The sequence below is a fragment of the Pezoporus flaviventris genome, unplaced genomic scaffold (assembly GCF_033815535.1).
Source record: "Pezoporus flaviventris isolate CSIRO_AGI_PZ_B2104156 unplaced genomic scaffold, CSIRO_AGI_Pfla_v1 ptg000006l, whole genome shotgun sequence".
Lineage (NCBI taxonomy): Eukaryota > Metazoa > Chordata > Aves > Psittaciformes > Psittacidae > Pezoporus > Pezoporus flaviventris.
This window is the reverse complement of record NW_026892554.1, coordinates 15888877-15914004: the sequence shown is the minus strand read 5'-3', so window position 1 is coordinate 15914004 and position 25128 is coordinate 15888877. Positions and strand designations below refer to the sequence as shown.

Below are 25128 nucleotides of genomic sequence, written 5' to 3'. Positions count from 1 at the left end.
TATATGTCTGTTTCTATATTTTGGAATTTCAAACTAATACATTAAAAACGTAGTAATGCAGGTATTAGCACTGCATTAGGTAAGTGCACAAGATGATTGAGGCTGTGTCTCTCCTGTGAGAGACCTGGAGAGCTGGAGAAGGCTCAGGGGGTAGATCTCAATGTTTCTAATATCTGACGGGAAGGAGTGAAGAAGATGGAGCTAGGCTTTTCTTAGCTACAGCTAGTAACAGGAAAAGGGGCATGAATGGAAACACAGCAAGTTCCACCTGAACAGAGCACTTTTTTACTGTGTGGATGGTTGAACATAGGCACACACTGTCCAAACAGGCTGGGGAGTTTCTATCCTTGCAGATATTCAAAATCCTAAGTAAGTGACCTGTTGTGGACCCTGCTTGAGCAAAGGAGGTGGACTGGATTTCATCTCCAGAGGTGCCTTCCAACTTCAACTATTCTGGGATTCTGTGAAATGAATATACAAATATACAAATGATTAAGTCTCTGTATGAATACAGAATCTGTTACAGTTAAATACTGACTTATTTCAGTCATTCAAATGACAGTTCTTAACCAGGCTTGAACAAAAGCAGTTGCCTGACTTGTAAGATCATTTCTAAAGAATAATTTACGCTTCCTTCGTAGCCTTCCTTCTTTCACATCCGTTGTGGAATCCTTTAGTGCCATCAGGGCCTTTAGGCAGCCGCAGCACCCCTACAGGTAGACCATCTGCTTTTTGTATTTTCTGAACCAATATGGGGCTAGTGATGGGACTCTTCTCTTGTGAAAGAGTTTGAGCTTTTCTTCTCTGTGCCCAGGGGCTACCAGAAGGAGTGATACTGCTATCTGAGGAATAATCTGTACACTTCCTTGGAATTTCAGGGCTAGTGCTTGGGTTAAGCTTGCGGTCTTCAGCCAGAGGAGACTTTTTGGTTACTTTTCTTAATGAAGATGGACTGTTCCAAGGACTTGTTCTGGGTGACATGTTAGGGCTCAAACGGTCATTTGGGTGAATGACTGGGCTCAAATTACGTGTAGTATTTGTTGCAGTACTTTTGCGTCCTGACAGTGGTGATGTAGGATTACTGTCTGGGTCAGAAGAGCTGTTTGCTGAAGATTCATCACCAACTATCTGAAGTTCCTCAACTCTCTTATTAAGGGATTTAACCTTCTTAAGACCCTTTCTGGTACCTTCACCACGGTTCTTGTCTTTGGGAACTTTTTTCTTTGGAGGTTTCATGCCTATTAGGGCAACTTTCATGCCGGTCTCTTTCTTCTCAGCACACATAAAGTCGTGAGCACGTACAGCAGCATCTACTTCTTCAAACTCTATAATTGCACACTCCTGAGTTCCCAGTTGGGTGTACCGAGTGCTGACCCTCCTGATATCGGGTGGTAGGTCCTTACCAGGCTTGAGAATACGAACTGATGAAATTACACCAAAAGTTACAAAGGCCTTGAGGAGATACTCCATTATCCTTTCTTGCATGAATCCATTTTCTTGTTTAAGAGCCTGCAGTTCAGAAACCATGTGGATATCATACACCAGTAACATCCTGGTAGGGAGGTTTTCGCTTGGAAACACTGGAACTGGAGTATTTCTTCTAACCTTTTTGTTATCATCATTGAGCTCAAGAGAGTCCGAGTACTTCAGTGCGTAGGCTGTGGTTCTCCAGTCATGGGTAAGGTGTTTCACCTTGAAGACAAACGTGCGTTAAGCAGTGCAAGTGATAAAACCCAGTCAAACTAATTACAGAAAGTCTAAGGCAGATGCAAAACCATCTGCCTTAGTCTACAAGGTCTATAGGCAGTCCAAGAACCTGGATTTAAGTTCCATGTAGCACACTTGACTGGAAAAAACAAACTGTTTTCCTGCTATAATTGGCATCAATGAGCTCCTGTAAAGCTCATATCCTGTTGAATTTAGTGAAAATAGAAACCAAAATCATTACTTAATCTTAAAGCCTGCTCAAGTCATGTTCAGACATTTCATATCTAGGTCTGAACTGTGACCAATATGCATGTCCTGTGGGTTTTATTTTGCGAGATTTGCCAAACAAATAGTATTTCCAAGTTAAGGACTTCATGTATTGAACTAATTTTTCCTCCTTCAAAAATTTCAGTTTAAAAAACTCCCAAACTTCTCCAAGGACTGTTTTGAAGAGTTTATCTGTTAATGGTATAATCTGTTTGGTTTGAAGAAACTGGGAGTGCCTAAATTTTCTAGGTTGAATAGCTCTGCAAAACTGTCAGAGAATCTTGACAAAATGTTTCTAATGTAATGTTAGGAATCAGTTACATACACGTTTACATAGAGGTTCCTACTGTAAAAAAATAAGTAAATAAAACAAACCCGCCTCACTTTTAAATGACTTCAGTTACCAGATAGTTTCTATTGCAAAAGTCAGATTCACAATCCCTTCTCAGAGACAAGAGTGACTTTACCAGGATTACTTAGCTTCCTACAAGTAGATGATCTAGAAATGTCTTTTATCCAGTGTCCTTTTTACTATATTCTTTCCCAGAACAATAATTTAAAAGCATAGTTGCTTAAAAGTCTGTGATTTCCCGTGGCAATTATGAATGTGTTCAGCAATTAAAGTTCTGCATGAGAACAAACCTAGCCAACACATCAAAACTGAATCAACTGCTGTGAAGCAGATAAAGACAGTAAAACTGCCTCTATAAAATAAGTTATTTTCATTTCATTTCTCCTAACGTTTTAGATTCATCAGGCTTACACAAGGCACTTTCAGACTTAAAACGTTAGCTTACTTTCTTAAAAGAAGTGAGGAGTTTAACACTGACATAGCCCATCTTATTTCTTCTGACATGCTTTAGAAGGAAGGCATCTTTCTCAAGGTTCTCATCTGAGAAGTAATATTCAATCTGTGCTATTAACTTCTGGATCAGGCTGTTTTCTGGTGGTTTCCAGTTCTGGTCAGAGTCATCATCATTCTCCCCACCACTGAAAAACAGTTAAATATAATTTTATTAACAGATCTTCATCTTATATTAGTGGATTCAAATAGGATTTTAAAATTAACAGATGTAACTATAATGCTGATTCCAACTTACTTTATAGGTAGGCACTGAACAGGTATCACCCTATCCATCTGAGGCAGGAGGCTAGCTCAGAGGATGCAGCTTTCCAGTCAGCACAAGGAGTCAAGTTCCTGAGCTCATTCCAAAAGATGATCTCAATGTAGAACAATGAGACATACACTAGCAGATTGAAAACACTGCCAACTCAAATCCTATGCCAAAACATGAAATGCAGGTGCACAAGCACTTGGTACTACACAAAGTTCTTCTCACAACAGTGTTATATTTTTCAGTATGAAGCTATTAAATGTAGTCTAGACCTTGATGTGCTTCGTAAGTAGTGTCACCTACCAGTGAATTCCAATTTAATGCAATCATGTTTTTTCAAGCCTCTTCACTGCATGAATGCAGGAGCCAGTATCCAGGGAATAAGACAGACTGACAGGACTACCGTCTTCCAGGTGACTTCCAGAGCAACAGAATAACTTAACTAGCAGTTTGCCAAGGGGCTTAAACTGTATATTTCAAATTAAGGATTTTGGTGTAGTAGCAGCTCAAGTATCTCATGAAAAGCTGTATATGCACACATATGCAGGCTGCTAAGAAGTCATTTTCATTTCCTCTCTCCCCCTCCCATCATGCTGTCCTAGGGATCTGTGTGAAATGGAGCACTACTGAGCATCCTATTCAGAAAAAAAGACAGTGCAGCCATAGATTTGAGATAAACTTCTTGGCACAGACAGTTACAGCAACGTATCTGTTGCTGAAATAGAAATTACTATTTAAATTGTCATCTAGCAGTGAAGCAAATAGTTCACCCACAGACTACTGCCATAACTGTTACTATAAGAACTATAATCATGAGTTTATCTTAAGGCAGTCATTTTTTAAAGCTGTTAGCAGTCTAGTTTTGCTGTGAGGCCATCATGAAAGTTTCTGTTTAAGGAGGAGCCACACATTTTCCCGAAACTGTCTTAAAAGGCTTTTGCAGAGCTTGTGAAATCATTAAACAAGGGAGCAGGCATCACACTAGACCCCTCAGAGGGCACTCTTGCAGGGAGGATGCAGGCTACTGAATCACCTTGACTCGTGGCAGTTTTGTCCTGGAGACAAACTAGAGACTGTGACTGTAATGCTGACAGATGTGCTGCCCATGCTGGGGCAAAGGCACAAACACTGCCTAGGCAGGTGGTTCTGATACACTTGAAGATGTTCAGGTCAACGGGCTCTGCACAGGGAATGCGCTCCCAGGTGTGACAAGCAGCTCTCTGGGACCTGGCTTTTTGATGCTAATGAATTATTTACATTATAATGGTTCTTCTGATGATAAGGCAACACATTAGGGTATACATGCATATTCACTCACACAATCCTAGAATTCTCCTTGTTAAATTCTCCCTAGCCACTTGTCATTTCTTTGAACTGTACCTGTCAAGAGTGAGAAAGCGAAAAAAAGGATTTATGTGACAATGCTGGAAGTGAAGGGTAACAGATGAAGTTATGATTAAGACAGTAAAAAAATAAAATAAAATTCAACTGTTAATGGAGCTGTGAGTGCTGGTTTCAAAAGGAAGAAAGAACAAGGTTAAGTGTTTGTTTTTCATTCATTATATTCCCTGACCTTACGACTTCTCGTTTTCATTCACTGTGGATTCAGAACTAGTATTTATAACATTTAGGCATTTTTATGTATCCACACTCTGCTAAGAAAAGCTGACCTTTGATTCAGGATGGAGTTTACAGGGTTTTTTTTTAGAGAATTTGCATGTATTTGTAATGCATGTTTGCAAAGATGAGCTCTTACAACAGTCCTCACTAAGTACTCTGCAGAAATTCCACCTACAGCAAATGCAGAAATTTGTAACTAGCTCCGTATTAATTCATAGTAATGAACAACTGGTAGTACCTCTAGGGTATTAACTCTACTGCAAAGGTAGTTGATAAAGCAATGTCAGTCAACACTGACACACACACACACACACACACACACACAAAAAGCGTCATTCACAGCTTTCATTTACTTTGTTCAGAGCTTTGTGATGGATATGCTTGTCAAAACAAGACAGACTGAAAACCAACCTTTTAACACCATGACTCATCTGGCTACACAAGAAACTAAACATATCTGTATGGAGAATAGATTTGGGCTTTTAAATATCAAAAGTCACATACAATATATTAATTTTTCTGGATAGGATTTAACCTTTTGACAAGATTTTGCTGAGTCTCCAAAAGAATAAGGTATTGTATTAATAAGTACTATGTGGAAACGTGATTTACAGCATTAAGTTCCAACTGTCTCTCTACAGTTTTCTGGCACTAAAATCCCAGATGTGCCTTTTACAAGTAAGATATTCTAGTAGGCATCAAAGCAACTTCAGGCATTGGTAATCAACAACTGCAAGTTATTAAATATAGACAGCACTATTAGCATTATCAGTAAGATAAGTGTTGAGTCAATTATAAAGTGGTAGTTTCTCCTGTATTTAAACTGGTCTTGAGTTCATGCCTCGACAACTTGTTTCCAAACCCACTGAACGGATCTGGTTCTCCATGCCTTAATTCTACTGAAGAAAAACAAAATCCAACGCAAAACACACCACCAACCAACCAACCAACCCGAAAGCTCTTTAAAAGGCAGTGAAATGGAAATGTCGAGGACACCACAGCCCGGCACTTCCCGCTGAGTGGAAGCCATGTCCCGCTCCTCCCGCAGCGCCGGACAGCCGCCCACAGCCTGGCCCCGGCTATGGCCGCGGGGAGGGGGAGCACTCGCGGCCCGGGGGGGAATCACCGCCGCTGCGGACAGATCCCGCCCAGCGGCGGTCCCCGTCACCGCTGGAGGACTTGCAGCGTCTCCCACCCTTCCCCACTGGCGTTGCATCAGCTGCGGCCGCACCGTTACGTGGGTGGCGGCGGCCCCGCTCCGCGAGGCCCGCAGAGAAACGCTTGCGCCGCTGGGTCCCTTCTCCGCCGGTGCCCGGCCCCCGGCCCGGCGGGCTCACCTGGAGCGTCCGCACAGCCCCGAGTCCTCCTCGCTGCAGCTGCCGCCGCCCCGCGCCGCCGGGCACGACTCGCTGCCGTCCTCCCCTTCTTCCTCCTCCTCTTCCTCCTCTCCGGCCGCCAGGACTGACACTCGGATCTGCACGGGGCCGTTCCCCGCTGCCAGCTCCGGGCCGGTGTCCCCAGCCCCGGGCTCCGCCGCCTCGGGGTCCCCTGTGGTGGCCGGCTGTCGCTGGGCCATGCCGGTCAGGCTCAGGCCGCCGCCGCGACAGCAGCGATACCCTGGGCTGCAGCAGCCGTCACCCGCCTCCCCTTCTCTCCCGGTCCTCTCCTGTAGAGAAGGCGGCAGCGCTGGGGCGGTGCTCCCGGCTCCGCTCCCCGGGTGCTTCCCCGGCGCGGCAGCGGGAGGGTCCGTCCCTCCTCCAGCGACGCTGCCCGCAGGGCCCGGGCAAGCCGCCCAGCTTCAGTCTTCAACGCTGAGCACTGAAGTGGGACTGCTTCTATTTCAACACAAAACAACGGGCTCCGCACCCGAGAGCTGCGTCCCAGGTTCGCATCTGCCTGTACTGCCTCGGGGCTGCACTTCTATGTCCGGACTAGAGTGTCACGTTTTAAGAAATTCAAAAAGGTGATGCTAGGGTGTAGTTTTAAATGCTTAAGGTAAGATTTGGAAATCAGAAAACCGAGTGAAAAAACACATGACTGGATATGTTATTTTTGTAGGAGAACTTCTCCATAATTCTTCATGGTACTTACACAGAATAAAAACATTCCTCGGTAAAAAGTTATTAAAATAGAGGCCCCTTTTCTCAAACACTTACATATTGATTTATTTTGAGTGTAAAACTACTGCACTATATTTCAATGAACTGTTTCAGCTCTTAAAGTGAAATCAGCATTTGCATTTTCAGGATTAGAATCTAAAGCATTTCAATTTACAGTGTAAATATTCATTCTTCAGTCAGGGAAGCTCTTTCTCTCAGTATCAGCTGAACCTAGACTGCTAAATGCCGGTTGGATTTTTTAAGTCATCGCTTTGTTTATGGCATCCTTGGTTTTGTGTGTGCAATCTGCCTGTACAAATTACCTGAATTGTACTCCACTGTATTGCTGCAATGTTTTCGTCTTAAAAGTCTGGATGGACAAAAAGTGAGACTGCACTCAGACGCCAGTTCTCATCACTGTGACAAACAGTCCTCATGAGTCAGATGTGCTGGCATGACCACATACTGGAACTAACGCTCAGCCTCACTGGTTTGGCTTATTTTTTAATATGCCTTAAGCAATGAAATATTTTGTTTATGAAATACACTTACACCCATCACTAACCACATCTCTTCTCTGCTAATAGAACAGCATTTTGTAATAAGCCTTGGGTAGGACATCACTTCAGTATTGATTTTGGTGGGAGCAGAAATACAAACACAAAATATGCATTTTATGAGATGGTACATACAGGGATTTGGGGTCGGATTTTGTATTTGAGTTCATGGGAGTTGTTTGCCTCCATAGGTAGGAACAAGGTCAGGACTGGTATGAGCAAAGAACTGTTTTATGCTACAGCTAAAGTAAGTGTTTGAGAGAGACATTTCAGTTCACCTGATGACTCCTTGTGTCAAGGTTACATGAACTTGATTTTATAGGGAAGGACATCAGATCTGGTTTTTTTTGCTTTACCAGCGGTCACTGCACAGAATTGGTCTTTGGCCTCGTCAATGTTCATAGTACATTAATAACGTTGAGAGAATTAGCGTCGGCAATTCACAGCCCTTCCATACACAGCCACGCCGTGGCTTTTCCAGCCAGTGAGTTCTTGATGCGTGTATTAAAAACGTCCACGACCCACCTGCGGGTCTGGCAGGGCTCCGAGAACTGCCGTGTCAGCCCTGCCCAGGACTGAGGCACTGACCCGGAGCGGCCGGGCTCGGCACACTGCGGGGGACCGAGAGCCCAGGCTCACCACTCACAGCCTCCCATTTCGTGACAAGTTGTCGATGCAGAACAGGAACGTGGAGGGTACGTCCGGCCTCTTGCTTTTTCATACACAGTCACTTGCGTTTACAATTCGGACAAAAGTCTTTTTACTACCGGGGGGCGGGAGGAACCGCCACGCACGTGCGAGACCTGCTCCGCACCCTCCCGAACCCTACCCTCAGTCCCGTACCTGAGGTCGCCTCGCCGGAGCAGGCACCGGTGACAGCAGGACGGTCATGATCCCTTGCACCGCCTCACGGCTTCCCGCCATTTCCCGGCAAGCGAGGCAGGGGTGAGGCTTGCCGAGAGCGAGCCGAGCCGGAAGCGGCTGTTCCCCTGGTAACGGCGGAGCGATTTCCGACAGGGGCGGTGGCTGTCGCGGAGGTGTGAGGTGCTGAGGTTCGCATGGTGCCCAGCAAGTGCCGGCCCAGCAGGGGCCCTCGGGCTGTGCCCGGCCCGGTAGGTGCCGCTGTGAGGGGGCGATGCGTGACGACCATCTCTTTTCCTCCCCTTCCTCAGCCGTTGGTGTGCGGGGTCAGGACCGGTGATGTCCCGCGGTTGCGTGCCGCTCTTGGGCGAGCCTCGTCGCTGCTTAGGAGGGTGGGCCCTGGGCGGGGTAGCGGCGTCTCTGGGGGCGCGGTCCTGCCCCGGTGCTGTGGGGCCGAGTGTGGCCGGCCGGGCTGGGGCTGGGGCTGGGGCTGGGGCTGGGGCTGGGGCTGGGGCTGGGGCTGGGGCTGGGGCTGGGGCTGGGGCTGAGGCTGAGGCTGAGGCTGAGGGCGGCTGTGTGCGGGCCTTGGCGGGAAGAGGTTTGGCGGCTGGCGGAGCCCCATGAGGGTTCACTGGCTTCCCTTGCGTTGTTTGTATGCCTCCTGGCATTTGCTGGGAAGTAGATCTGTAAGTCACTTGGCTAAATATTTCTGTTAGACCTTTTGATTATTTAGAAGGTAGGTGCTGCATTTTGTCATAGAAATCTTATTAAAAGGCCAGTACGTTTTGCCTTAAAAAAGGTCTCATATTTAAACGTAAGCACTTGCTTTCCTCATAATGAGGCTAACATAGCCATGAAAAACATGCTTTCAGTACTTTTTTGAAACTAAAATAATTAAAAAATAAATTATCTAGTGTTATGTAGTGTAATTGAAGTATTCTTCAGAATAGTTCCTTCTTGGGCTATTTTGCTGTTGTAAATGCCTACATCCTTAAAAAATACTAGATCTTTTTGTATTGATAAGTTTTCGAAAAATGTAATATTCTGTGTCTTTTCTTCTGACTTGCAGGTTAATAATTGTGGTCTTCAGCTGGTTATTCAGACCTCATCAATAGCAGATAAAAGCAAACCAGTAATTATTGCTTTCTCTGTAACAGTTACAGTAATTAGTGAAGTCGTATTTGCAGCCAGATTTTGTAGGCTTTCAGATAAGAATTACCTTGTCAGTAACAATATGTTGATTTTTAATATAATATCTGATAGTATTTTGGTTATTTATTTCATCCTATTAAAAAGACACAAAGTAGAACCACAGGGATGTGCTATAGCCTGTTGTAAACTTTATATACAGTTTCTTATGCTTTCATCTGTACTTCTGGCTCCTGTAATTATGATATTCCTTAATGGGTGGTGGTTTGGGATTTTTTCCCCTTTATTTAGTCTACTGCAGATGAATGACAAGGTAACTGCAATGTTTCTCTTTTGGTTTCCAACAGTGAAACTGTTCAGTCATAGTATTTCAGTAGAATTTTTACTGGTTTTACTGGAATAGTAATTTTTTTTAAGTGTTTGCAAGGTTTTCTTAGAAAAAGCAGTTGTTAACTAAGGTTGTGCTTGTTTAAAGATGTCATTTGCATTTGAATAACTTAACATTTGTCTTGTTACAGTTTGAATTTAAGATAAATAAAGAACAGTCATCTTTCCACAACAGACTTCTGCAGCATGATCTGGAAAAAAACTATTTGGGCAGGCAAGGTAATATTCAGTAGAGTTTGGTTTGTTTGTCTTTTGTATCTCTCTTGATTAACTGAATAGTAAAGAAAGACTGAATTATGATTAGAATATATGAGTGACACCTTTTCCTAATTGGCTACAGTAGTTCAGTATAATTACTGCTTCATCATGTCCTGAACCTGTTATCCTTCTACTGCCCAATGCATATGGTTTTTCTCATCACTTTTTGTCCCTCAGTGCGTCCATGGAAGGACATCCTTTCTTCTACCTGTAAAGCCACAGTCCGTCAAGTGCCCTACGATACATTCCCTCAGAAGCCATGCAGTTTTCTACTGTAACATTTTATTGTGTGTTTAACAAAATTATTTCTAATTCCTAACCCTGATATGAAGAAAGGGTTTTCCTGTTGTGCCTGTATGCTTTTGGCCTTGGAAAGCAAGATACTTGGTGATACCACTGCTAACTGGTGAAGCCTGAAAGAGCCTCGACACACAATGCTTCTTGACACACTGCTGCTTCTCTGCCCTATGAAAACAGTGATTGACTGGGTAGCAGATCAGTTTAATTACTATGACAATTCTTTATTCTTTCTGGTAAAAAATAAAGATGAACAGCTGTTCAGGGTGGGTTGATTTCTAGGGATGTTATGCAACTTATGGAGTGAATGTAAGTCTGTGGTTTGATTTTGTTCCCTGCACAGGAGACCAAAGATTATTAAGTCCTTTGGTGCGTAATAAGCAGCTATATCTTCCAGTACCATCCAGTCTTACAGAACTTTCTAGTTTGGAGTTGAAGCAGAATACAGGTTCTTTATCAGGATTTGGTGAGACTTCTATTCACACACCTACAAAGTCCAGATCTCGACAAAGCAGCCACAGTATCAGTTCGCATGCTTTAGGTAACAGTGAAAACTTTTCTCATCTTCTTAGTCTTTCTGGTTTTGTTCTTTTAATACTGGGTGTCTTATTAAAAGTTATCACCTATAAGATGTGCTTTCTCTGACTGTCAGAATGTACAGCTGAATAGCAAGTGTTGCCTACAGCTACCTTTGAGTATTAAGAATGGTTAATAGATCATTGTTGGGAAGCCACTAGAAATAATTTCCAATATATAATGTATGCATTTAAATACCAGCTTTTATAAACCCTTTTTCAATGAGAGGGCAGTAATAGGGATCTTTCATACATGTTTTTAGGAAGATGACATTAGAAGATGAATGTCACTGTACTTGCCATCAGGTCATGCAATCAGGTCATGATTTTTAGGTCTCCATTTCCAGTTTTATGTTTATTGGCTTAAAAACCTGCAACGCAACTCATTTAAGGCTTTTGCAACAATGTTAATTGATTGCTTTTGATCTCGATTATCTCTTTTTTTTTTTCCTTCCAGTTTTATTCACTTTGAAGGATAGGTAGAGAATGTTAGTTATTATATTTGTTTGTTAGAGTAGCTAGTGATAAAATATTAGAGGGTAGCACTGAAAAGATTCTAAACTGAACAACAAAAGGATTTACTTAAGTAGATATGTCTTCTAATAGCATATTCTGGACAACAGTGAACTTGCTGTATGTAATAGTAGAGCAGTTATCTTTGTTTATTGAAGAATTAATGTTTTTCCATTAACATATTTGATTTATTTGATGGAAAAGAAAAAGAATGGGGGGGTTGTGAGCAAACTCATAGAAGATGCTCTATTTTTGTGGTAGTATGCAGGCACAATGTTCTGTTTTTGACTGATAGTTTTCAGTGGATCATTTTTCCAAAAATGCCAGAGTTCACAGGACACGTTTGTTGATTTATCTTGCAGGTATTTTTAGCCATCTTCCTTCTTCCCTGTTTTAACAAAATAGATGAAGATGGATCGCTTGGTCAATATGTTTTAAAGGGCTGCTGGTTTCTTGATAATGGAGTGAAATAATAATACCAATGATTACCAAGAATCGCACATACTTAGTTTAAAAAGACTGCATTTGTTTGTGGCTCACTGGGACTGTTTCAATATTTTGGTGCTTTAGTTTCTAGTTCTATCAACATCTACTTGATCTGTATCTTTCAGTTCATCTTAAGTTAGATACTATCTTCTTCAAGTTCAGATACTGAAATTGTATCAATTTGGAACAAATTATACAACCTTAAATTATACAACCTTACCTTAAAACATCACTGGGTAATTCTAACCCAAACAAAACCATCTATGAAATCATATGCTTACAATAGATTGTTGAGAAACATATCTCAGAAATGGAACAAATGGATGTGCTTTGGAAAGAGGATGTAAAGGGATGTAGCAGGAAAAAAAGATGAAAGAAAACTTACAAAGTACTGAATAAGGACAAAAAGCACTTTCCTGTTCTGTGTAACTTCACTTTTAATAAGGGAGAAAATCCTGCTTTTATTATTTCTAGTTAATGAAATGATTTTACAAAGTAGTAGTTCATATATTCTCTGTATGATTTCCCAATAGATAACACGAATTTTGGGAGCAGTTCATCAATAACATTTCCTGTATTGCATCGTACTGCTGAAGAAAAAATACTGAACTGTGATAGACTTACACTGGAAAGGTGAGAAGGTTGTGGAGCGCAAATGCCATAGCTTGCAACTCTTGCGTCTGATGGTCTGAAGTGATGGTAATGCCTGTGGTCAGTGGTATAAGTGGGGGGTTTGTTTTTGTTGGTTGTTTTTGTGTATGTTTGAGAGCTGTGTCCCATAGAGAAATTCTGTATGAGTGTCCTTGTGATGAATATATCCATACAGCAGTCGTCTAAAAAGTTAGGGCTTTTCAGCGTAAACTTGAAGAGGTAGCTTAACTGTCGAATCCAAGGTCACGAACATAACGCATAGAGAAAGATTACGTCTCCATTAGTTCTAATCAGATGTATTAACTGTAGAACTTTTGTTTGTTCGGTTGGGGGTAAGTTTGTGTAGTCCAAAAAGTTTTGTCAGGTTAGTAGGACTCCTTCTGGAATCATCCTAAAATAATAATTATTTTAGCACAATTTCCCCTATCTTTTACTCTTCACATAAACACTTAGTGTTACATGCGTTTATATTTCAAATGTTAAGTTCTGTAAACCAAAATAAAATTGCGTAGACGTAGAATACTGAATTCTGATCTGGGCAAGCTGATGAAAAAATAAAAAATTGTCAGGCTGCATCTGTTGAAATGTTAACGTGGTCATAACGTGCAACTTGCGTGTAGTTTCCATGTAGCATGCAAATCTCTGAAGAGGACAGAGGTTCAAAGAATTTTGGAAACACTTCTACTACATTTTCATGCTAGGGGTTCTTGGTTTTGTTTTGTTTTTTAGAGTAAGGAGTTACTGCCTTATTTAACTGAATTTAATTAGCAAACTAATTAAAATACTTTCTTGGTTCAGTCAGAATGGGTGAGCAGAAGGTGGGTTACCAGTTTGTTACTTACATGTGGGTTGTTTTGTTTCTCTTTCCTTCCAGGCAAAAACTGACCGTGTGCCCAGTTATTGATGGGGAAGATCATCTTCGCTTATTGAATTTCCAACATAATTTTATAACCCGGATCCAAAATATTTCTAATCTGCAGCATCTTGTTTTCTTAGATTTGTATGATAACCAGATAGAAGAAATAAGTGGGCTTTCAACTCTGAGATCCCTAAGAGTCCTTTTGTTGGGAAAGAACAGGTAACATTAATAAAACTAACTTAAAGCACCTTACTTCTTTGTGGTGTAACAACTGTGAGGTGTTTCTGTTACTTACAGAGTTGGAATTGGCTGTGTGACCAGTGACCTGGTCCCTAACATTATCTAAGTGTTAGCAATCCCACTGAGAAAGCACGCAGTTTTTGCTCCTAATGTTGTTCATAAACTTCCTTTCTTATATAAATTTTAGTAACAGTTCCGAAATACTTATGTATATTCATCTCATCTTCTGTTCTGATTGACTATTTAATATGTGTTCTCATATTTTTGTGGCAGGTGGAATCTCTTTTCACATCACCTTCAGTATTTGTTGATTCTTTAACCTATGAAAAATATTTCTGCCTGATGTGTTTATTTTAGGAAAAAAAATCAGGCAGGTGAATCGTGAATTTTATTGCTTATTTATTGATTCTATTCTGTTGGGAGATACAATATGCTAGTTGTATTGCTTTCTAAAGATACAGTTCAAATCTTGTAGCCTTTAATTTAATAGAAGTATCTATGGAATTGCTGACACATCTAAGGTTTGTGCTTTGATTTTGTTCAGTTTTCTTACTTTCTTTATATTCAATAAAGGAAGAACTGGTAAACAAACTTCAGTCATGTGCAGTTTATAAAGAATGCATCTCCTAATTCAGCCTGCATTCAAAACTGGCAATTTACAATTGTGCTGTATCTTATTAGAGCTGTCTTGAGTTCAGCTGTGAACAGTTACTCTTCTTCCTAGTGGCTGGTGCAGTGCTGTTTCAGCTTTAGTCTGAAAACAATGCTTATAACACACTGATGGTTCAGTTGTTGCTAAGTAATGCTTATTCTGATCAAGGACAGAGATAATTGGTTTTATATTACAGATCTCACCTGTTGTCGTGGTTTAAACCCAGTTAGGTAACTTGTTCACTCACTCCCAGTGAGTGGTGCCGAGCTGACAACAATCGAGGTCCGTGTCCGTCTCCCCCCCCCCCCGCACCGGGGCTCTCCCCTTCCCTGCTCCCGGAGGAACGGGGAGGAGGATCGAGAGAGTGCAACTCCTACGGGTTGAGACAAGAACAGTCCAGCAACAAATCACCACCGCTACTATCAGCTAAAACAATGATAAGGGAAAATAACAAGGGAAGAGAATACGATACCACCGGCCAAGAAAGCGAGTTCCACCCGGAAGCCCCTGTCCTTCCGGGTAACTCCCAGTTACCCCCCCACCCTGGGCATGACGTGCTGTGGTATGGAATACCTCCCCGGCTTGCCCGGCTCAGGCGCCCCGTCTCTGCTTCCTCACAGCTTCCCCTCCTCCCTGGCAGAGCATGAGCCTCACAGAGTCCTTGGTCAGGGTAAACATCACTTAGCAACAACCGAAAACATCGGCTTCACCAACACTGTTCTCAAGCTAGAAGTCAAAACACAGCACTGCACCAGTTAACACAAAGGAAAAACACGACTGCTACTGCTGAACCCAGGACACCTGTAGAAATTAATTTTGTGTATAGGAAAATATTGGGGGAGCAGTAATTTTAAGGAATTACTGTCCAAATCATAACTACATAGAGTGCTCTATGCTTTGTTTACATATAAGTATGGTTTAGAGGTTAAGGTAGGACAAGACTTTCTCATAAATGATTACAGATCAGACGCAGCTGTTAACAGTGTGTTTTCAGCTTGATATAGATGTGTGATCTTTGATTAGTCTTGAAAAAAATGCGTAACACACATGATGTTTAATATCATCAGCCAGTAGATGATGCTGTTGAGTATATAATAACATAGGTTTGGAACCTGAGAAGATAGGGCAGGGCAGAAAAGTTTTAAGACAATGAAGCTGTACAGTCGGAGAAGAAATAGTGCCAAATCTAGAGATCTGTATTGTCTAGAAACGGCCAGTGGCTTTCAGTTTTGTTTTGTTTGGTTTTTTTTTTTTGTTGTTGTTGTTGGTTGGTTGGTTGTGTGTGGTGGTTTTTTGTTCATGTTTCATTGTTAGCCTGAGGTTTTGGGGAGGTATGGGGGAGAATTCTGTGTTCTGAATCTCAAACTGTCAAAAGCTAGTGTTGCTATAGTCTTTCTGGCTTGAATTAGCTGTTTGCCAATAATAATGTGTGTGGAAACTGTTACTATTATTTAGGTATCTGGATAGGTTGATTGTTGACATTGTTTTCAAGTGGTGCAAGTATTAATTCCCTTTTCATCTTCCTAGAAGCACCATGTACATACTGCTGCTATTACATTAATGACAGAAAGGAAGGTGATAGTTAAAGGCATAAACTCTTTTTCTTAACCTGTTTCAGAACTTTTTTATTCTTCTGTTACTCTTGGTAGGCAGGAACAAATGGCCAAGTGTTGTATTAGCTGGAAAATGAATAATACTTTTTATCTAATATGAAAAATATTTATGTCATAATTGAAATCTTGCAGAATAAAGAAGATCTCAAATCTGGACAACCTAAAAAATCTTGATGTTTTAGATCTTCATGGAAATCAGGTACAGTACAATAACCTGCTTAGATGTCATGCATTTCCTGTGTTTTTTTACAGAACTGCTGCTTTGAAAGGGAACTGGTAGCAAATTTTGCAACTCTTGAGGTCACAGAAATCAGTAAATCAATAAAAGGTGGCATGATGTTATTTTGAATTTGGTATCAAGTCTCTTATCCTTTCAGCATTGTACTTCTGGAAAGTTAGTGATTAAAATGCAGTCAACTGAGTATAATAGCACTCACGCCTACAGAATAGTAATCTAGTATAAGCAGTTGTGGTGTTAAAGTAACATAATCTTAGAAGTCATAGAAAAATTTCAGATCCCATTAATAGTTGTGTTGTTCCTACTGTTGATCTTACAGAGCAAGATTGCTTTCATATCTGTTGAAGACTAAAATTTGTACAGGAAAAAGCCATTGCTTCCAAGCTCTTGATTGATCATTCATGCTTCTGAATGGTCTTCATTTGCTTTATGTCTATTCAGTTTCCCCAGTTTGACACTAAGCAGTCATTTTCATTTCAAGTGGTGCCTAAAGTTTTAACTGTACTAAATAGGAGACGAAGATTCTTGGCTAATGGCTATATCAGAAGCAGCATGGTGTATTATGTGCCAGCCAGATACAGTATTCTTTTCTAAAATAAATTTAAAACACATGATAGAAAATGTTCCATAATTGAGCTGTTGAAAACAAGGTATGGTTATTGTGACTATATGAGACCAGTGAGTGCGTTTTCTGGATTCATGTTCTGAGAGTTTTAATAACTGATTTCTCTGTCTTCTTTATTATATATTTGCTTGACAGTGGGGAATGGAAATGTGTCTGTTTGAGTCCCTCTGTGTTAATTAGAACTTTATTAGGAGTTTTGGGCATAGTGCCGACTGGCTGGTGCTAGATCAGCTTCATAGTAAAGGCCTGCTTTGGTCCAGAGGACATAACAAATCCTGTATTAGGAGTTAAATAGTAAATCTCTGGAGCATAAGAAATGCTTTTCTTTTTCAGAAGATGTAAATCGTAGATGTGCATTTGAAGGGCATGAATCACAGAATCCTAGAATGGTTAGGCTTGGAAAGGACCTTAAGATCCATCTAGTTCCAACATCCCTGCTGTGGGCAGGTGTGCCTTACACTAGACCATGTTGCCCAGGGCTCTCTCCAGCCTGGCTTTGAACACTGCCAGGAGTGTGTTAGGAACATTAGGAAATAGAATTAATTGTTTTCTGCCTTTTCTTTTTTTTTTTTGGTAGGCTTGGTGTATTTTTCATGGGAAGATCAACTAAAGACTATGAACTTCTATTAATAAATTATCTTTCTGTTTCTTTATAGTTAAAAGCTATGCAAGTTTTCCTAGGAACTTTTTTTTCTTTTTCCTGTCTGCCTTCAGCAGCTCTGTTTTGATTAGGGGTTTTGCCTTTTGAAATTGCTGTGCCTTAGTTAATAGAAGATGAGGAAACACAATTTTTTAGTTGTAAAGACAGTTCTGTTAAAGGGAGAATATTTGGCGAGTGATTTTTATTGCAGTGGAGGATTAGCTGAGTATTTGTTGCTTGCATACGGTTTACTTGAGATAAGAGTGAACTTGCATTCAGTGATTCTGGTGTTGCTAGCTTTCCTCTGTCATGATGTAATTCCAGAAGGCAATTTAACTTATTAGACTCCAGTACATGAGAAGAGTCATATAAGTAAAATGCTACCATTTATATGATGTTGCCTGGCAACAATAACTTTACCACTACAATATACTATGGAATATAAATTACAACAGTAGTATCACTCCTTATAATACAGAACAGAATTTTTCCATAGTCTTTCCATTGTTTTCATGATCTGGCTTGTCTGATGTCATTAAATAAAACCCATAAAATTCAATATAGCAGGTTATAGCAGATTCCAGTAAATCCTCCTCATGCCTTTTGGCAAGTCATGCTACCAAATTGATTCTTTGAATGTGGTATTACGTGATTCTTCCCAAGGATATTGAAGGTGCTCACATGTCTGGCAAGAAAACTTAGTCTTTTAACTGCAATTTTTCCCCTTTATCATTTGTATATCTTATAGGACATATTTACAATACTAAAATATCTTACGTGTAATATCCCTAACATAATATCTGACCAAATTTTTTTCATTTTTTACTTGAGTAGTTTAATTTGCTATGGGAATATTCTAAGGTGCTTGCAATAATTTTATTTTATTGGTGTTCAAAGCTATTTTTAATAATGAACAGTATCTCTTAGATGTTACCTGTGATCCCAGATGATCATTGGATAATGAAATCATGTGTGTAAGCTGTATTAAAGCTAGTTGAAATGCATTAGACTAACAAAAAATGTGAACTCCTCCGTAATGCACAGTATTTCTGTATAAAGTAAGAAATCTCAGTGGTCACTCTCAGTAGATTCAGAACAGAAATACTCAAATAGGATATGTCCAGAATATGAATATTGTTAATCTTATTTTCAAAAAAAAAGTGCTAGAGTCTAGGTAGAAATTATTTATTTTTTTTAATGTCCATGGAGTAGTAGCAGTTAAGAGAAAAGCTAGATTCCTGGTTTAGTCTTTATCTTCCCTCCCTCTCTCTCTGGGTATAAATCAGTCCCATAGATGGAATGCAGATTGTGAAACTTAAAAGACTGAAATGTTTCCAAGAGGTTGGAGGTGAGGAAAAACAGGAGGAGGAAAATTTCATTTTTGTACTCTTCTGGGAAAGTATTTTGGTTTATTTGGGAGCTGGGTTTTTCGGATAATATGGTTTCATCTGAACTTTAAGACTTCTCCCACAAAAGTGAGAAGTGTATTGGTGACTGGATGTGCTTTAAAACACTGAGGTATAGTATTCCACAGTACCTAATAATAAACCTTGTATGGCTTTTGTTTTTCCAAATCAAGGTTTTAAATGCATTAGTAATTAAAGAAAATACCTTCGTACAATAAATATCCAAAAGAAAGTTAAAAAAAAAAAGTAACGCCTAATAAAATACTGCACTCAATACCTGTGCTTTACAAAAAGGACAAAATGTGAATTGTCATATTACTACTCTTAGCCTGCTTTTCTCCATGATTTAGAGAGGCTTTTGATTTTACTGCTACCCAGTATAAAATTATAAAAAAACACAGCATCTTAATAACATTTCATTTTTATGTAGAGACTCTGTTTCTATGATTATTAAAACACTAATATGGACATAAAATACTACATCATGGATCCACCTGTCTGAGAAGGGCAAGAGAATCTCTGGCAGCAGCCTGGCTATTTAATGCAGTACAGCTTTTGCTTAATTTTGAACTGAACATTTAATTTCTAAACAGTGCTTCTGTGCACTGTGGAGAGAATGCTGTTTGTTGGCTTTGGCTTTGTTGTCAAGGTAAATAGTATAAATGGTGTATGTTTCCTATAAATTCTTTTTAAAACCTTTTTTATTTTAGGTAGGGTTAAAATGGACTTTACCCCATTTTCCAGTGAACTAATTCATTAAAGTGAGTCAAGTTAAGACTTCAACTTTATTTAGAATGAGAAAAGTCTATTTAGAATGAATGAAGTCTAACTTCACTTAGAATGAAATTCACTTTATAATGCTTTACATTTTAAGAAGTCATTATTTTTTTGTTTCTGTTTACTCTGTGAATAATTTTCCTTGCCAAAAGTTTAAGGATATAAGTAAAAGAAAAAAAAGAAAAGGCAACTTGTGTTTTTTTTTTTCAGGTATAAACTTCTTTTCAGTGATCTCGAAACGTGTATTATAAAATGAACTTTTGTGTAGTTTATTGATGGTTGGGGCACATAACCATTTTTTTAAGTAAATCTATTTCATATCTAAGTATTCAAACATTCAAGCAAACAAGAAAATGGTGGTTTTCTCCAGTTTTGGCTTGTATCCAATCTGCACCTAACAGCATGTACTAAAAGCTGGTGTATCTTCATATGTTGGGTGCATAATTGAAACAGCAAATCCAGTAAAATTAATCTTAAAACTTAACAAAGTCATAAAAGTGCAACTCTATACATTGCTGATAAAATCCTTATCTTTGTGTTAGCCGTAAAATGCCAAGATTAATATTCTATGTTGTGGCGTGCTGTAATTCTACCTAAGCAGACATCTGCAGGGGTCTATGCTCTTCATGCTACCCGTCTCCTCTTGGCTTTGCTTTTACAAGTCTTTCTGTCTACATAGCTTGTTCTAAATGGAGGTATTTTCTATTCCTTCAGCTGTAGTATTTTTGTATCCTGATAATTATTTTCTGCGTATAACACCCAAAAAAAGGATAATGCATACTAGTTAGCAGTTGAATCAAAGGTTGGTTTAAGATGTTATGTAATTTTGGTTTTGCCTTTTTAACTGAAAAATTGCTGAAATACTTTTTATAGCAGCATATTCAGGTCGTGTCATAGGCTTTTATATACACATGTATGTATATATCTATGTATGTGTACATATATGTGCATATATATATGAAAATTACCAACAAGGGTATGCTTTCTCAAACTGCTAAATAACAGTTACCTAACCTCTTCTACTTTCCCAGGAGCTTCTAGAAGCTTTCTGGAAGCTGGCATGGCCAGGCCTGTACTGGTCTAAAGCATCATAAAGTTTCATTGTCACTAGGAAGGGGTGATACCAGTCACTGTCTTGCTTGTCTGCTGTTGGCAGCTTTGAGGAGGAATGGTGTACCCTGAGTACACAGTGTTGAAGGGAGCTTGGGGTGGTCCAGCAGATGATCATTCTGTTTAAAAAGGGAATTCATTATATTTGTTAGTAGCTTTGTGCACTGTATCCTTGGATGCACTGCCACACATTGTGGAAGGCTGAAGTCTTTTCCACAGGAAAACTTGCTGCCTTCTTTCTATCATATAGCATAGGTTTTTCTCCATAATGTGTTGCTGTTTGCATGGCCTACATAAATGTGTGGATACATGCTAGAGGACAGATCCCAGACCACTATCAGAAATACATATCTAGATAGAGGTCCTTGAGCTGGTTGCTCTGAGAAATACAGCAGGAAATTAATCCAGATTGTGTCAACAGAGTAATAATAAATGCCTTTGTGAAACAGATACATTTCTAGAAGTAAAAAGTAATTTTAAGGGGCAATAGATATTACTGCCATTTTGATTGCCATGCTTTGTTTGGAGGTTTGTTTTTTTGTCAATATCACCTGAATCTCTAAAATAAGGTATTAATTATAAACCCAAACTTTAGGCAGCTGCCTGTTTACTGTAGTTCAGTCACTTTGATTGCTCCATTTTTCTAAACACATGAAGCCATGAATTGCCAAAGAAGTGCTGGGGACTGTCAAGTAAATGTGCTGTGTATCCAAACTAAGGATGCTGTTGCTTTTTTTTCTAACTTTTGAGTTTGTCTTTCTTATTCCAGCAATTACCTGCTTGTAAAACATCCTTGCAAGTTCCAATTTCAGAAAAATTGCTTTCTTCTTCTCAGTGCAGTGCCTGTGTCTTGCCCCTGACTCACAGCAGGTTCCTGTCCTCATGACCTGCTGGAAAGTCTGAAGCTCTTGTAGATAGAACTGTGAATGCCACTACTGGGTTTTTAAGAAGCAGGAAGGGAAACTGGCAGAGTTCTGTGATGGTAGGGAGATACGGTGCCACATATTTTTGTAGCATAGGTACCAGGAGATTTGGAGATGTGTTTGGGTGCCTTTGCAGGCAAATTAAGGATCAGTCATGCACAAAACTTGCTAATTTTAGCATAGCATGATGTCATCAATGTTGTCTTAGTTTTGTGGTGTCTTCAGGGTTACTGCTTCACAACAGCATGGCTGAAGTAACCTACTTTCTGATGGTAAGGAAGGAAGTGGTGACTTATTTTACTGCTGAGTAAGGTTTGGTATATAGCGGTGTGCAGTTCCCCTTTCTTTGAAAGCGAAACATAGCTCCCTGCAGTAACCAGCCTGTCTCCAAAGGCCTAAGATTTATTTGAGTGTTTTAGTGTTATATAGGCCTTCTCTGCTTCTGCGGAGGGCTTGACATTTGCTGTTCACTAATGCAGTGCAGCTGAGCTTGTCCGATAAGTGGATTAAAAGACTTGCTTTGCCATTGATTCATAGAATCACCTAGGTTGGAAGAGACCTTTAAGATTATCAAGTCCGACTGCTACCCCAGGACTGCCATGTCCACCCCTAAGCTGTGGCACTAAGAATCTCATCTACACAGTTTTTGAACACTTCCAGGGATGGAGATTCCACCACTGGCCTGGGCAGCCTGTTCTATTGCCTGACCACTCTTTTGGTGAAGAAATATTTCCTAATATCCAGTCTAAACCTCCCCTGGCACAGCTTGAGACCATTAACTCTTGTGCCATCACTTGTTACTTGGGAGAAGAGACCAGCAACTGCCTTGTTCCATCCTCTTTTCAGGTAGTTGTAGAGAGCAATAAAGTCCCCCCTGAGCCTTCTCTTCTTCAGATTAAACCACCCCAGTTCCCTCAGCTGTTCCTCATCAGACTTGTTCTCCAGATTCTTCACCAGCTTAGTTGCCCTTCTCTGGACCTGCTCCAGCAACTCAGGATCTCTTGTAGTGAGGGGCACAGAACTGAACACAGTATTTGCAGTGCAGCCTCAGCAGTGCCAAGTACAGGGGGATGATCACTTCCCTGATGTTGCTGGCCACACTATAGCTGATACAGGCCAGAATGCTGTTGACTTTCTTGGCTGCCTGGGCACAAGCTGGCTCATATTCAGCTCCATCAGTCAGCACCCCCAGGTCCTTTTCCACTGAGCAGCTTTCCAGCCACTCTTCCCCTGGCCTGTAGCATTGCATGGGGTTGTTTTAGCCCAAGTGCAGGACCTAGCACTTTGCCTTGTTGAACCTCATAATACAATTGGCCTTGGCCCATTGGTCTAGCATGTCTATATCCCTCTGCAGAGCCTTCCTATCCTCCAGCAGATTCATGCTATGACTAGAAAGATACCAGTGAAGTGAATACTAGTACTTAATGTGTAGCAGACTGTAGCTTGTCAGCAACTTGTGACCTTATTATAATGGTTTAGAAAAATACACATGTGCATTATTGTAATTGAATTGATTTTTTATGTATACTCTAAAAAAGTACTTAATACATATATCTATTGTATATCTATGTAAGCCACAGTATGCATGTTTATAATTATGCCTCTTTCACAGATTTCTAAAATAGAAAACATCAGTCATTTGAATGAACTCAGAGTGTTAAACCTTGCCAGAAACCTACTAACCATAGTAGAAAACCTTAACGGACTGGATTCACTCACAGAGCTCAACCTTCGTCATAATCAAGTCTCTGCTATAGTAAGGAGCAAAACTCTTGTATTTTTATCTTCCTTTATGTTGGTTTTAACAAAATTCACTATTAGTGTAACTTGTCTAAACTGTATCAGTATTTCAGACTTGTGGAATTTTGTGTTTTCCCATATCATGTTGCTTATGCAGAACACCTCCTGTGATGTTTAAGGTGAAGCAAACAACAATTTAGTTTTGGTGTTATTTCGTTTAAATGTGATTGGAGGTTGGACTTGATGACCTTTAAAGGTCCCTTCCAAGCCAAACTATTCAGTGAATCTATGATGAGTTGTGGTGATTCACATCTTGATAGCTCATGGTGGTTCTCAGGGGAGGACAATGATGGGACCCAGATTCTGAAGTAGCTTTGTGGTTCTAACATATAAATGTAGATAATTCCATACAGATATGTTTCCTAGAAACAAATCCCCTCGATTTCTGTAGCTCAGCAAAGTAACCAGATCATCTTAAATTTCACCACCTTATGAATATTTCTGGGGCAAATGCAGAGAAAATAGGCATTGCTCTTAAAAGCAGAATTTCCCAATTGAAGCTTTAACCTACCATTGTAAGTCTTTGTTATAAAAATTAAAGTTTTTCACTTTGCAATCTAAGAGTTGTAGTTCAGGTATGGCAAGTAGCTTATTTCAACAAGCACTTAAAATAATACACTAAGTCTACTTAAATAACTGGTCCTCATTATTGCTTTAGTTGTTGGTGTCCTATTGCTGTTGAGCCTTTCTCAAATCTTCTGGTTTTCCATATAGGAATTATTTTTACACTTCAGATAAAAGCTGATTCTGCTACTATACTTTCCCCCTACATCACTTATGTCACCTAGAACTCTCTTCCTTGCTTGTAGCTGCTGCCTTTTCACTCTCAGGCATAGCTCATACTTACTCCTTGCTTCCTGTTGCTACAAATGGGGAGTCAGTATGAAATTTAAAGTAGTGAGTTACAGGCTTGGACTCTGCACCGCATCTCAATGTTTTAGTCTTTCCTGACCAGAGGCAGTGTTTCAGAAGATCATATTCTTTTCAAGGAAGTACTTTATTTTGTCTGATTGTTTGTTTGCTTTTACCCTGGTTAAATTCTAATGGAATGGTGTTACATGTGTGTATTTTTGTGTTGTTTTCTTTTTATTGCATGGTGATTTTTAGCAAGTATGACACTAACTCTCCTTCCTGTAGAGAAGGACTCCATGTGAAGTCAAGTCTTGGACACATCGTAATCTCTGAAACCTAAAGTAAATCGTGTATTTGTCCTAAATTAAAGTCTCTTATTTTAAGGGCAGGCGTTGTCTTTTTCTCTTTGCACAACAAGGTACATGTATTTGTTTACTTTTTTTTTTTTTTAAGTAAAGCTGTGTTACTTTTGTATTGAAATTCAGAATCTGCTCCAGTACTACATTGCTGAAAATCCAGAAACATAGAAGCAAATATACCAGTTTATGGAAAGAATATTCAAGATATTCTTACATTATTGCTGGAGTACTTGAGTAGTTAAAGGAGGGGGAGTATATTTCTTTCCTTTAAGAGGTTTAGGTTTTCTTATGGTTGACTGTGTCATTTTAATCATGGTATAGTTATGATGCCTCACTTAGAGCTAAAATTTTGCAGTTAAGTTCATTAAAGAATTTGGCTTCTGTGATTTAGTTTTTGGCCTATGTTTTAGTTACTGAGTTATTATGACAACACTATCCTTATGAATCAAGCTTTTAAATTTGATTACTCCCTTAAATGAAAGAACCTGACAT

At 39.9% G+C, this 25128-nt stretch overlaps 2 protein-coding genes across 3 annotated transcripts in view; one reads left to right on the top strand and one right to left on the bottom strand.

Annotated features, from left to right (window-relative positions):
- Window positions 1–269: 269 nt before the first annotated feature.
- Window positions 270–6743, bottom strand: LARP6 (La ribonucleoprotein 6, translational regulator). The gene is made up of 3 exons (XM_061447136.1): window positions 6047–6743; window positions 2772–2964; window positions 270–1692 (listed from the first exon to the last, which is right to left on the bottom strand). The coding sequence occupies exons 1-3, from the start codon at window positions 6283–6285 to the stop codon at window positions 625–627; spliced, it is 1500 nt and encodes a 499-aa protein (XP_061303120.1). The 5' UTR covers window positions 6286–6743; the 3' UTR covers window positions 270–624.
- Window positions 6744–8341: 1598 nt separating this feature from the next.
- Window positions 8342–25128, top strand: part of LRRC49 (leucine rich repeat containing 49) — a 48515-nt gene continuing 31728 nt past the window's right edge. Inside the window, exons 1-8 of one of the 2 annotated variants that reach the window (XM_061447133.1) lie at window positions 8342–8477; window positions 9296–9358; window positions 9894–9981; window positions 10661–10858; window positions 12425–12524; window positions 13417–13620; window positions 16039–16105; window positions 23238–23381. In XM_061447133.1, coding sequence (XP_061303117.1) covers window positions 8424–8477; window positions 9296–9358; window positions 9894–9981; window positions 10661–10858; window positions 12425–12524; window positions 13417–13620; window positions 16039–16105; window positions 23238–23381 — 918 coding nt within the window. In that variant the 5' untranslated portion in view covers window positions 8342–8423. The remainder of the gene's footprint in view (window positions 8478–9295; window positions 9359–9893; window positions 9982–10660; window positions 10859–12424; window positions 12525–13416; window positions 13621–16038; window positions 16106–23237; window positions 23382–25128) is intronic. The other variant, XM_061447134.1, reaches the window with a different exon arrangement.

Excerpts from the sequence above, each read along its gene's own strand:
- LARP6 (XM_061447136.1), bottom strand. The coding sequence starts at position 6,285 with ATGGCCCAGCGACAGCCGGCCACCACAGGGGACCCCGAGGCGGCGGAG. Across the intron at positions 2,965-6,046 it reads GGGCTGTGCGGACGCTCCAG|TGGTGGGGAGAATGATGATG; the intron begins GTGAGCCCGCCG and ends ACTGTTTTTCAG. Across the intron at positions 1,693-2,771 it reads TCCTCACTTCTTTTAAGAAA|GTGAAACACCTTACCCATGA; the intron begins GTAAGCTAACGT and ends TTTGTCTTCAAG.